This window comes from Charadrius vociferus, unplaced genomic scaffold, assembly GCF_000708025.1.
Source record: "Charadrius vociferus isolate BGI_N301 unplaced genomic scaffold, ASM70802v2 scaffold213, whole genome shotgun sequence".
Classification (NCBI taxonomy): domain Eukaryota; kingdom Metazoa; phylum Chordata; class Aves; order Charadriiformes; family Charadriidae; genus Charadrius; species Charadrius vociferus.
In genome coordinates, this window is record NW_009647828.1 from 4,665,485 (window position 1) to 4,679,006 (window position 13,522).

The 13,522-nt window shown below is 40.0% G+C and overlaps 1 protein-coding gene across 1 annotated transcript in view; it reads right to left on the minus strand.

The window, feature by feature from the left end:
* Window positions 1-3,273: 3,273 nt before the first annotated feature.
* The window catches only part of KDM3A (lysine (K)-specific demethylase 3A), a 31,175-nt gene continuing 20,926 nt past the window's right edge, over window positions 3,274-13,522 (minus strand). The window contains exons 15-25 of the mRNA XM_009882518.1: window positions 11,728-11,914; window positions 11,074-11,243; window positions 10,056-10,292; window positions 9,486-9,657; window positions 8,512-8,602; window positions 7,622-7,752; window positions 6,683-6,802; window positions 6,455-6,594; window positions 4,773-4,949; window positions 4,555-4,689; window positions 3,274-4,016 (exon numbers count right to left, since the gene is read on the minus strand). Of these exons, the coding sequence (XP_009880820.1) occupies window positions 3,936-4,016; window positions 4,555-4,689; window positions 4,773-4,949; window positions 6,455-6,594; window positions 6,683-6,802; window positions 7,622-7,752; window positions 8,512-8,602; window positions 9,486-9,657; window positions 10,056-10,292; window positions 11,074-11,243; window positions 11,728-11,914 (1,641 nt within the window). The 3' untranslated portion in view covers window positions 3,274-3,935. The remainder of the gene's footprint in view (window positions 4,017-4,554; window positions 4,690-4,772; window positions 4,950-6,454; window positions 6,595-6,682; window positions 6,803-7,621; window positions 7,753-8,511; window positions 8,603-9,485; window positions 9,658-10,055; window positions 10,293-11,073; window positions 11,244-11,727; window positions 11,915-13,522) is intronic.

The following is a 13,522-nucleotide window of genomic DNA, read 5'->3' on the forward strand; positions in this document are numbered from 1 at the left end:
TGATCCCATGATTCATTTTATTTGGCTTCACTTCAGACTCTTTCACAACCACTGTCCAGCCCCCTCCTAGTTTTATAACACTTTTTTTTTTTCTTCTTTAGCACATAGTTCACAGCATAGTTAAAGAAAAGCTTTCAGTCAGAGCAGCTGTTAAAATAGCTGCTTTCTTCTAGCTCAGTCCAGGCAGAGCCTTATCTAGCAAAGGCAGGCTGAGGCTGTCAGTCTTGCTGCGTGGCATTCCTTCAGGGACAGGAGTTCTCTGCCCTGAGAAGGGTGGGTGACCAGAGAAAGTTTCCGGACCTGCCCTTTTATCTTGGCCACCTCCAGAAGCTTTTTTTTTTTATTTTTTTTTTTTTATTTTTCACTCCAAGACACATGTTAAGTCACACTCCTAAAAGGCAAATGTCAGCCCTGCCAATGAGAGCAGCCCTGGGAGTCAGGCTGGTAGCACTCTGAAGGGATAATGCATGCCTTCAGGGGATTTGCTTTCCTCCTCATCAGCCAGTCTCTTCAGGGGCAAGAGAGGGCAGCTGGAGCACCTACAGCTGAATGGAGAGGAGCACTTTGGCTAGGGTCAACCTCCCTGCTTTGGGGGAAGGTTGGCAGAAGGACAGGGAAGCACATCTTCAGCAAAGGTGAACAGAAGGCAAGAGCAACATCTCTATCTAGCACCCCTCACATGTGGAGGGGGGGAAAGAGCCCAGCTGGTAGGACAGAGATGCAGCTCAAAGAGCTAAGCTTGAAACTGACAGTGGGAAGGTGCTGAGACATCAGTTGGCAGAGGCAGGTGGTGTGCCCTGATTCAGGATGGTGGTGGTGTGTTTCACTAGACCTGAGACAGCAGCCAGGCCTCTTCTGCCCTGGGCTGTGCCAAGGGAGGTAACCTGCAGTGCTCTCGCAGACAGTTGGTCAGGTCTGGGACCAGAACTGATCCCAGAACCAATCCACATAATTAAAATATTCAGTCTTTCAAGATTTATAAAAACTAAACCTTGTATCTACCAGACTTCTGAGAACAGCTGTGGCCCATCACAGCTGCTGAGCAGTAGCATTTGTTACCCACTCTGCTCATTTGCAAATCCAGTAAAGAATATAGTCATTTTACAGGCAGTCACTACACGGAGTGTTTTGTTAGCATTTGCTTAATTATTCCAGGTACTATCACTTCACTGTCCCACAACTACAAGTGATGATGAGCTATCTGCTGCTTAAATGGCACATTTTTAGCATCAAGGGAATCCAAAACAAGGAGGGATGTATCTCCTCTCAAGGGAAAACTTCAGGCAAAACTAATGTCATGACTCAGAAAAGGCAGTTTGTAAAGCAAGTGTCCACTGTGTCTGCACATCAATGTGTCAATGCCACAAGAGGCTCACAGGCAAAGGAAAGAGCTTCTAATTTTAAGGAAGACTTACCAAAAGAAAACTAAGTCTATAAAATAATTGTATTCCAAGAGCAAGGGTGGAAGAACAGATGATGCACACAGGCACCTGGATGTTGTCCAACAACTCTCAGGTTCAGCCATAAAAACCAAGAAGGGGCAGAGCACCATTCACCTTCATGCCAGGGGGCAACGAATACAGCTGGGAAAGTAACCTTAAGGCTTCAGGGCTGTGCATCCCTTTGGATAACTCCGATTCAAGTGTTCCATCTCCACCCCAAACTTAACAGAAACGGGACTATTTGTTTCTCATGATTGTAAAACTCCAGAGAGGACAGATCAGAAAGAAAAAAAAAGCAGCTAAAGATTCAGTAGGATTGGATAGATAGGTAACAGCTGCAATAAAAACAGACTGAACAGCAGCATATTGCTAAGAAAATTCAAAATGCAACTTCAACAATGGGCCTTTTCATGCGTATGTGTGTGAATAGTGTGTATGAGATCAGCATGACTCATCCCACTGGCTGAGAGATAAGGTACCTGTATGCCAGCTCCCCACAGCTACTCCAGCTGGCTCCAAGAAAAGGAATTGGACTGCTTTGTTTAATTTACTTCAAACTTGATACTGCAAGAACAAACGTTCAGCTAAAGCATTGCCTTTAAGGATACTTAACTAGTTTGAGCAGTGAAAGCCAAATCAAGGGTTTAATTGCTTGTCCTTACAGAAGTGACTAGAAAGCAGCCAATCTTTACTATCAGAGGCCTCAGCAAGTAGAGGTGGAGGAAGTTCTCACTGAACACAGCAACAACATGCAGTTGTTCAGCAGAATCTAAGCCAGCAGCATACACCCAGTGAACCAGAACATTTTGCCACACAAGGAGACCACCACAGAATTGCACTGCACCAATTCCTCACCCAGCATCATGGACATTGGCACAGGCAAAGTGAGCTGTAAATGGTCACCTAAAGACCTGCAGGTCTGACACACAGAGGGAGCAGGTGGCTGCAGACAGCCTTGGGGAAGGCGCACACGCTAACTGGGCCAAGCCAAAACCACACATCAACTTATTTATTTATGGTTTTGTTTTGCTCCTTGAGTTGTTCTGAGTACTTGCTTTTGTCTCAATTTCGAAAGGAAGGAAACAGATGTACTTACTCACAGTAGACAAACCTTTTATGAGCCCACTTTATTCTAACGTAAGAGACTTCTACTCCCTTCAAGTCACTGCAGTCTCAGCTCCACTCTGGATACTGATGGATGGATAAAAGGAAGTTTCTCTAAAAAAATACTGCCATCTGAGAGACTCAGAACAGTTAATGCTGATCATTAGTAGCAGGTGAAGTACTATGGGGAGGGGAATTTGCAGTTTGTCAGTGTGTTACATAACAAAAAGTCACTTTTCTGAACTTTAACTAGGAGGTTTCCCCCCTGCCTGGCTTTTCCCAACAGCTAACCGATGCGTTTCAGTGCTGGAAAGGACACTGAAGAACAGAAAGGTTCATATTATCTCCACTTATCTTGTTAGATGACAGATGCACTTTTCTGCTCTTGACCCCTCTGCCTGTTTTAAGTTTTACGATGTTTTCAGTCTTTCTCTAATTTTGGAGCAATGTCTGTGCCATTTAAGACTGAAGCTGCAAAACTCTTTTGATACAGACCGTAATAGTGGCATTGGCTGAGAAGCAGTAGTCAAGCTAAATCATGCTTTAGTTAACCAAAAAAAGCTGTGAACAGATTTGTCATTAAATGAAATACCCTAAGCCTTCAGCTACTTTACAAACCATTATGAACAGTATACAATACACAACTTGCTTTTGAATTCCAAAATGCTGCATCAAATTAGTTACATTTTAAAGAGTCAATTGAAGAAGGCAAGCAAGGAACAGTATCTGAAATAGAAGAATTTTATGTAGACCATTCAGTGTTAAAAACCAGAGAATCAAACATCAGTTCAAATTAAAGAGCAGTTTCAAACAGAAGACATTTGATTAAAAGTTTCTTTTAACATTTAGAAATTTAAATACATTTACCTAAAGATGGTTAACTCCCATCTCTATGTTACTATACAATAGCTTAAAGCTACTTTTAAATGCTAGTTCTATGTTAATGTGAAATTCCAGAACTGCATTCTTATTTTTATGCAAATTGGTTATTAAAGTGGGTGACTCCATACTTCCTCCCACCCCAAAATAAATTTTAAAAATTGGAGCTTTACAATGTCTTGAATAATATTTTTCCAATGAGTAATTTGGAATCGTTTCCGACAGTTCTATAGGAGGTATTTTGTACAGTTTGGAGAGCAACTCCATATAGAGTTCTATTGCAACTGAGCATTCACAGTATGCCACAGTCCATACATATTACTACATATACATATCAGGTTTGTAAACATTGGAAGAATACACAGAACATAGTACCACGATCCTCTGGTACTGCTGAAAGTAAGATGAGGTAACATTCATATAATCTCAAAGTCCACAGAGGTCCTGACTGAGTAGTTAAAACAGCTGCCAACGCTTCTGTTTCATAGTGTGTGGTTAAGGCTTTCTACTTTACGGTCTGCTAAGGCTGGATTCGTTCGCTCTCAGTATCCCAACTGCATCTTTAACAGCGTGGTATATGACATTCTTCACCTAGGAGCAAAGCAAAGGTGTTTAGTTTTACAAGGAAACAGCATGGTTCGGGTCAGGTTGGAAGCCTCTGACATACAGAGCACACCTGCACAACTTTCCCACTTCCCCACACACCTTGTGGCTCTCCTTTGAGTTCAAACAGCATGAGCTTCACTTAAATCATTAACTTGTGAAAATAAGGGTCAAATTCTAACAGGATACAAACTGAAACCCTGTAGCTTGAGGAGAGTATGGCAAGCTCACATAGAGGGAAAACAAAAGAAATGGAAGAAGGAAACATTTCAAAAGAATCTCAGGAAAAGCTTCAGAAGGCTTCCTCAAAACTGCTAAAAACTAACAATTCAAAACCCGATGGACATTCCTCTTCAAGATCCAATACATTAAAGCCAATCTGAACATCAAAGCAACTTGGGTTGTGTGGACACACCCCTTATGGGATTGGGGAGGGTTGTTTGGTGGTTTTTGTGGGTTGTTTAATTTTTTTTTTTTTTGAAAGGATTAACAAGGGCAGGGTTCATCTTGAGCATTGGTTAATTACCTGCAATTTATCTTCATGGTTTGTATGCGTATGCGACAGATATCTAAATTCCTGAGTGAGCCAGAAGCAATGTTTGACATGCTCTGGGGATACAAAGTCTTCTGCAACTTTAATACAACTGTACAAGTTATGAACCTAGAGAGAACAAACAAGCATTAGCCATGTGCTCAAACATCTGCCCAAGGGGTCAGGCTGTAACAGTGTCCCCTGGTCCTTGCCTGGTGCGGAGCTCCTGCTGGAATGAAAACTACATCTCCTAGAAACTGTACAATAGCCCAGCCTTGAACTCCATACTCTTGATGAAGGCGTTTTCTTAGCGATCGGTCCAAGTACCAACTCTGATCATGAATGGGATCGTGATCTACAGGGTTTTCTTGACCTTGTTCTTCCGCTACCTGAAAAGTCACAATACAACAGGTATTATAAATATACCAGTCTCACTGGACAATCAAGATGTACCTGTGGTATTCCATATGCACGCATGCCAGATACAGTGACTTGCACCATGTGCTCAGGTGTAAGAGTTGCACAATGAAAGGTTTGGATTCTCATTCAGTCCTTGGTTTACTTGTCAAGACTTCATCATTTCTCAAGTCCCTCCTGCTTCACAGACAAATTGCAAATGTGGATATAGGAAATGCAAATAAATCCGGTTTACAGTAAGAACAAACAGAAGTGTGTTCACAGTGGGAAACACTGTCATATATGGCATCAATACTCTGACACTACTATAGCCTGTAACTGGAAGAAACTACTGACAGTGGAATTCAGTGGGTGTCTGCCATGAGGCCAGCACTAGTCAAGTGTGCTCACTGACTGAAACAGAGGATGTTTTGGTCCTAACTAGTTTTCAGGAGATACAAGGCTGAGAGGCACAACAGGCACTTTAGAAGAGAAATTCGAGGGGTGTGGGGAGAGAATTTATGAAAAAAGTTCCAGTAAAAATCCAGGTTTGCTGTGGCAATCATTTACACCCAGGACTGTAGCCCAAAAACTCATTTGGGAGGAGATAAACAGCTTAGTTCTACTCCAAAACAAGCTGCTGATAGCCTCACACCTGCAGGCAAGTACACTACAAGAGACCAGTGAGGAGACAGATGTCAAAGCTCAAAACAGCAATGCTTATCAACGTCAGCATCATGTTTTATCACGTTTAAGATTTGTTCTTTGGTAATACTAACCAAATCTGCTGTAGCCTCTCTAAGCTTCCGCTCAAGACAGTAGTCAGGCTGACAAGGTCAACAGTTGTTCCATCACATTTATCCTTTTAAACATCAGAATATTCACTCTTTCCACTTTTACAGCACCAAAGAAGTTCCAGAATTAAGACCATGGGGAACTCTGGACCATTTGTGGTGAATTTCAATACTGAAACAAGTCCCTCTGGGTGTAATATCACATCTCTACTAAACCTTTAACTCCAATGAAAACAGCACCCAAAATGCATCATGCTTTTCCCTTAATCGAAACCTCGTAAAGGTATAGGGGGAAAAAAGGTAGGAAAAGGGAGAGAACAGGAAGAACTTTATATGCCACGTATCGCTCAACATTTCCCAAGAACATCTCATATGCATACTTCTAAGAAGGATCTAGTTTAATATTAAACTGTGGTTTTGCTTTAATCTAAAACAGCTTTTTTCTTCGTTACATAACATCATCCATGTGCTATAAGAAGTGTGGGCAAAAGCAGGATATCTAAATGCAAGATAGCGTCAAGCTTCAACTCGCTACCCTCCTCAGATCCTACAAGATGCACAGCACCCGAGAATTTTTGTCAGGTACAACTCCAGTACATTTGTTTCCAGAACAACTGGGATAGAAAGGAAGAGAAAACTCCAAGGATACATACTTGCAAATCTATACAGACAGAAGATAAGTTTTTAAAGATATAACAGCTTACCTTTTTAAGGAATTCCCGGATCTTCTCTGTATCTTTAGCAGCATAAATGTGCCATAGAGCTCCCGGTTTTTCTCGACTTTCAGTAAAACGCTTAATTGTCAATTCATCAGAATCACCATCTTGTATGGTTTTAAGCACTTCTGTTGAGAGTGAACATGAGCAGTTACACTAAAGGACCTTCTCTCCAACCACAGAAATAACCCCCCGCAGACACGAGAAAGACTTTACCTTCTTCTTGATTAGCCTGGCCTTTTGGGATACCCACATAAACCATAACATTAGCTGCATCAGACACATCTAAATGGAGGTTTGTTGTGCCATATTTTCTATCTTCTGGTGTTATTAAGCCTGAAACAAAAGAGTAGCAGGTACGTTAGTAAGAAAAAAAGAAATCTTACGCCACTCTTGGCAGCACTGTCTGAGAAAAAAGAAAACCCAACCCAAAACAAAGAGCTTTTACTGTTATCAGCAAGTTATTCCAGTACAGCAATATACTTCATATCCAGGACCTTGCCCCATCTTGTTTGTGTCTTCCCAAGCGATTAGTTTACAGGCTGACACATTGACCTGCACCTATACCTAGGCCTGCATGATATATAAAAATCCTGTTTACATCTTGCTAGAAGAGGGTTTCCATAGCAGTTTAAAATAAAGTATTCTCAGAAACAGTCTCTTGTTCAAAGGCAGCTGCTACAGTATTTAGTAGCCACAATCTCTTTACTGGCCATGATGCCACTTAAAGTTTTAAATGCCTTTTGAATGACAGCAGATGAACTAGCTATGGAAAGAACGGCTCAAAAAGTGATTAAAAACTAAACGATACAGCCCAAAAAGAAGTATCAAAAAAGTGTTACAGCCAGAAGTCACAAAACAACAAATACATGTTGCCAGCTATAGGAAAGACAGGCTGTGTACACACACATGCAGCAAGCTGACTGGAAGACTAGGAGTAAGTATTATTGGCTTGAACCCACCTGGACAAAACAAACATTTAACAACATCAAAAAATGCTCTGGACACATCACTAGCACCTATAAATGAGCCAAAATTAAGTTTTCAGATCTATGGGATTAATCATGTTATCTACAACATCACAGATTCATTTAGTTTGCAGTAATTTTTAATTTGAATGCATGGATGTGACCTTTAAAGTGAACAATTCCTTACCGTACGCATTGTACATCTTGGGGCCCAAATCTGGTCGTACAAAATAGTTGGGAAGTCGAGAAGCAAGGTTCAGCTTGCCACCTCTCCTAGTGTATTCTGGCAATGGAATATTTTTCATCAAATCATCAAACCTAAAGTAATAGAGCACAATTTAATGTTAAGAACCCACATAGAAAGCACGCTAAAATAGACTGCAACAAAAGCTTTCTCCAGTCAAGAAACTGTTGTTCTGCCCCCAGGAGGTTTACTGGACACCATGAAAAGGAACAAAACATAACACAAGAATATAGCAGATAAGTTTTTAACTGCTCTGGAGCAATGCTATTGCCTTGTGTAATCATCTCAACTAATATCAAATACAGTAGGTCAGAATATTTAAGTATGTTTGGCAAAAAAAACCCAGACTTCAACTGAACTTAAGATTTCAAAATGAGTCAGGCTTTTAGGAAGCTTCCGAAGTTTAATCAATCTTAACATGAGGAGGAACTTTTTTACTTTGAGGGTGGCAGAGCACTGGAACAGGCTGCCCAGAGAGGTTGTAGAGTTTCCCACTCCAGAGACATTCAAAACCCGCCTGGAAGCCGTCCTGTGCAACCTGCTGTAGGTAACCCTGCTCTGGCAGGGGGGTTGGACTAAATGATCTCCAAAGGTTTCTTCTTACCCTGACCATTCTGTGATTTTGTTAGCAATTTTAGGTACTCACTTGACTTGGCAATAAATACAACAAACTACATAAACTGCAGTAGCAACACCTCTGATAAACAAAAAGGTTCACATGTGACCAGCTGCTTCTCAAAGCTGAGCAGATGTCAAAACTTAACAGTATTCCTACATTCCATTATTTTGGGGGTATACCATACAAATCATGAACTGTTTCTTTAACTACATACCGAGAAGGCATCATATCTCTGAAGTCTTCTCCTGGAGGCCAGTCTTTAAGCTTCAACACCATTGGCTCTCCTTCTTCTGTTCTCAGACGACCTAATGTCAAACATATTAACAAGTCTTAATTTTTAATAGTTGTACAACTCAAAATCCAAATAATCAAGACAAAAGATATCTTTATCTTAATTTAAAATCCTGTTCATTCCACAACTATTCACATAGAATCAAAAACATGCAGTTTACCTGACACTAGTCTGCTACTGCTGCTGTGACAGCTGTGTTATGACAGTACAGAGTTTTCAGACTAGACAAGTAGCCTTTACCTGCTCCCCTCCCCAAGCACTTCCTACAATTTCGCTTGGGCATCTGTTTTGTGTTTGAGGATAGAGTAACTGATGATAAAGCCAACTTTTCAAAGATCAAGTAACAGAAGAAAGGTGTGAGCAAGCCTTCCAGCTCCCGCTCTTCTTGCCCCAAGTACCAAATTACAGAAGTTTGTGTGATGTAAACAGATTAAGTAGAACCCCAGATGCAAGTATTAATTCTCCTGGAAAAAGTTCATACCTATAAGTGAAAACAATGCTAAACCTCATACTCACCTCCCCTAAACCCATTTTTATACAGAATAACTTTGGTTCCTTAGGAACAAAAGGCACCAGCAAGTTAAAACAGTAAAATCCTATTACCTGGTGAGCACCAACCCTACACGTGCTTTCATTTTTCACTCAACTGGGGAAAAAAAGCTGACAGGTGAACCTACTTGCTAGGAAAATCCCAAACTTTCTCAGAATGCTTCCCCAAAAGACTAAAAGGCAGCCAAACATACTCCTGAAGACATGCTGTCCACAATAAAGAGAAAGCCTGGAACATCTTTTACACTACTTGAGGCTGCTGCTCCTCAAGATGATAAATTTGTGCTAGGGCAAGATTATTGCTGCTAGATATTTTACCTATTGGAACAAAAATTCACACTACTTACTTGAAATATCTTCAAATCCATCCCAGAAATCCCCTACAGTAGCTCCGGTGATGATTTCATTGGTCCTGCAGTTAACCAGATCTACTTCCTGCTGGCCAAATTCCTTCCTAAAGGACTCCGGTCTCCACAGGTCTGCATTTAATTTGTGATGCACTCCTGACACCATTACAGGCTATGAAGAAGAATATATTCTGAAGAATTATTACACGCCAAAAATTCTAATCCCATCCATAATAGGATAATGCATAAAATGTACTGAACATTTGGATACAGGCAGTTTGCAAACATTTTATTTTAAAAAATAAATGCTCAGCCTGCTTTACCAGAATTATGCCATGCATTTGATCATTCTATATTTCAAGCTACGAGGCAGCTTTTTATACAGAGCCATAAGTTCAGCAGTGTGTTTAGAAACCGATTTCAAATAGGAAGATACATATCCTAACAATGTTCATGCAGTATATTTTATGAAGGTTTAGCGTTATTTATCATTACAGTAAGTTTGCACCTGCACTTCAACTAAAGGGCAAAGCCCATGAACTGAAAACGGAAAATGTAAAAAACAACTACCTGTCCCTGCTTCCAGCACTCCCTGAAGACATTCCAATTACTTTCATTGTTGGGATCTTGAAGACATAGCAAGCGGTTATCACATAACCAGTAGTGGGGTGTATCAAAGCCCATTATCGTAGGCTTTATTGTCAATCCTTGAGGTTTCTTAGGCAAGTCTGTAATGGTTCTATTTTGCACCAGGGAAGCAAAAATGTCATCAAGAATTTTGGGTGTACTCTTGAGTCCGTTGTCTGTCTGATTTAAAAAAAGAAAAAAGAGGAAGAGCAAAACCAGAAGTTGGTATTTTTTTCTGTTGCCTCATCCTGCAGACTTTAAAGATATTTGCCACTTTCAAAATTTTTCACCTGAGCTCACAATCACACAGAGAAACAAAAATCTGTAGAACTTTGCTGTCTAGAAACTCACCATCATTAAATGCCAATGCCATTTCTGACACTTTGTCTACAACATTCTGGCATAAGAAGTTGTGCTCTGATTTACATTTCAGCAATGCTGCAGAAAACCACGAAATACAACATTGAACAGGACTTTCTTTATATGAAAGAACAGAAATGCAGCCAATATTTTACCCCATCATTTTAAAGTCACATCTATAGGAGCAAATAAAGCTCAGGAACATCTGAAGTCAACCAGTCTGCAAATGAGGTATGAGAAAGATAGTCACCTACCACAGAACTTTTTTTCTTCCACTTGTAAGTTCCCTGATGCTTCTTTTTTGATTCTAATGGACATGCCAATCAATGCACTTGCCAGACACTAGCTTAAGTAAATTAATCTGCTTTATCACTTGGTTCTCAATCCCTCACCAAGACTTGCTGATAGTACCACTAAGCTACTACTCTAGAAAGCATTAACCAGAGCACTGCAACATAGACGCTGAATAAAGTCCCACTTCCTAAATAAAGACAGAATTTTACCTACTGTGACAAGTGTCTGCGGTAGTTGTTCACAGGTTTAGAACAGTAGTCTAAGCCTGCCATCAACTCAAGCTTGTAAAACAAAATTTTTCATATACCTTTCCTCCAGAAGAGTTCAACAGATTCCGCAAGAAACCTGTATTATTGTTGCTCACAGGTGTTAATATTGCACTGTTGAATGTCTGCAGGGCTGCAGCAGGCTTAGCTAAACTAGGGAGTGTCTGAAGAGGCTTATTTTCATTCTTTGAAATAGGTATGAGCAGTTTCTCTGAAATGAAGAAAAGAACACATCTGAGAATGAAGCAAGGATTAATTCTCTTAACCAAGAGAAGTACGCGCTTTGGATTTTTTTTTTTTTAAGACAAGATACTCATACATGCGTACATGTATGTACATACATATATATGAATTTCCCCTCAATACGTGCAGATGAAATACTCTTTTCACTTAACTTTCTTCAATACTCCAGAGTTTTTAAAACCACACATTCTAAAATAAATACATTCTGAAATTGAATTTTCAAGAATACTTGCATCAATGCAATAGTAATCCAGTTTTCAAAAAAGAATATGCTAACCCTTCCAGGTTTTACTCCAAGGGATTGCCATGGACCAGTTTTGCAGTACAGGCACTGAACGTCCATCCCAGCAAGCAGATGATATCATTCTCAATGCAAGATACTGCTAGGTTTGATCTATATATTCTTCTGACAAACAGCCACAGAGTTCACTCTTCACTGGTTCTGCACATACCTTTGTTTTCTTTATTCACATTTCCACTTGTTAGATTTGATAACCAACTTAATGAAGGAGAAGTATTTACTGAAGCAGTTTGTTTACTTCCAACTGCTGACTTCAGAGGAGGATCGTGTGTAGCGACTTGGGGGCTCACAACAAGACTGTTATGTTGAAGACTGGTCCTCTCTCCAGGTACCAAGTTCTGAAAAAACGAAGTGAGAACTTTGAGACACAAACACACTCTAATCAGGAAGGGGAAGCAAGCAATAACATTTCCAAATTAATTCTTTTACAGAAAAATGGTGTGGCCCTTCAAAAAATATCTGATCTCCACAAGAGGTCAGCATTGCATCTCTGTATCAGCCAGAGACGATGATCCAGCAAGATTCTGGGTCTCCTCAGAGTCCATCATCCCTCAAGACAAGCACAGAAAGCTGAGTTTCCCAGGTGCATTTTCCAGGACTGCAGTTTTACTAGCAGTGCTCTTGCAAATCTAGTGATAACTGATGTTCAGACCAGGGCTAAGTTAGAAATCTAGTTCAGTAGACTAAAACAAACATGTATGTAACGCTCCTAAATTCTTAAGAAGGCAGCAAAAGTCCACTCACCTGCCAGGCCTAAAATACACCTGCATCTGAGTGCAGCACCAGCCTGGCCAGCACAATCCAAGCACAAGATCCACTGTACATCTCCTATGCAATTAATTTATCTACTCGTTTGGAAATTCTAGGTAACAGACTAACTAGAACTACTGCTTTGGCCTGGGATTCCTGCATGACTGGCTAAGTTTCTTTTCTCTGATCAAATACTTTCCAGTCAAGAAGTTATTCTGCACTTGTCTATTACTCTATTCTTCATTTCATCTCTTAATGACTGCTGATGCTTGGTAAGGATTCCAAACATGACATCATATAAAATACTTCAAACTTTAATAAGCTTATCCTCACACAACCAGTGCAGTACCTAATTTTACAGAAAGAAAGGCATAGATAAGCTTCAATGCAGCTGTTTGACCAAGGTCACTGAGGAAACCCCAAGAAACAGGAGACTGGAGCTAGGTCTGTCATAGGCTAACTTTTGAATCACGTAACCATCTTCCTCAGTTTTAACACTTTACAATATTTTTTGGTGTCATTGATTACCAATACCAAAATCAAGTACAGCCTGCTTCTTACACTGAAGATAATACACTTATTGTCAACATAAGTTTACGAATAAGCATATAACAAAATTAAAATTACTTAATTCAGCTGGTTTCTTGCGAGGTACTGCAAAACTAGGTCATTAATTTGCACTCTATTTTCAAAAGCAAAAAATACGACATCCATCTGCAAATAAACAGGGGTTTTTTATTTTTATTTTTTGTTTGTTTGTTTTAATATAAAAAGCAGCAAACTTTATCAAGATTCCCAGAGAAATCAGTGCTTCTCCATACTGCTCCAGCCCTCTCAATTTTATTCATATTTAGTTCTTTTATGAATTCCAGTGCTCTTTCACCCTACTTATTCTTTTAGATACTGCATGTATTACACCTCCAGGACCCAAGGGGTAGCCTACACCTTGCAATCATTCTCACTAGTCTGTTCTTAAGGCTCTTAAGGGTTCTCTCAATCTAATCCTATTTTTGCTCTAAAAAATCTTCACTGAGCATTTTTCAAGGATAAGTCACTTACTGAGGCATCAGTGTGTCTAAGGGACAAAATATTTTCCCCAAAATTTAAAACACCTGAACCAGAAAGATTAACACTGAATACAAGTTTTGAACAAAACCCTACATGGTTGGGTTATCAGTAGCAGTCGGGATTGGCAT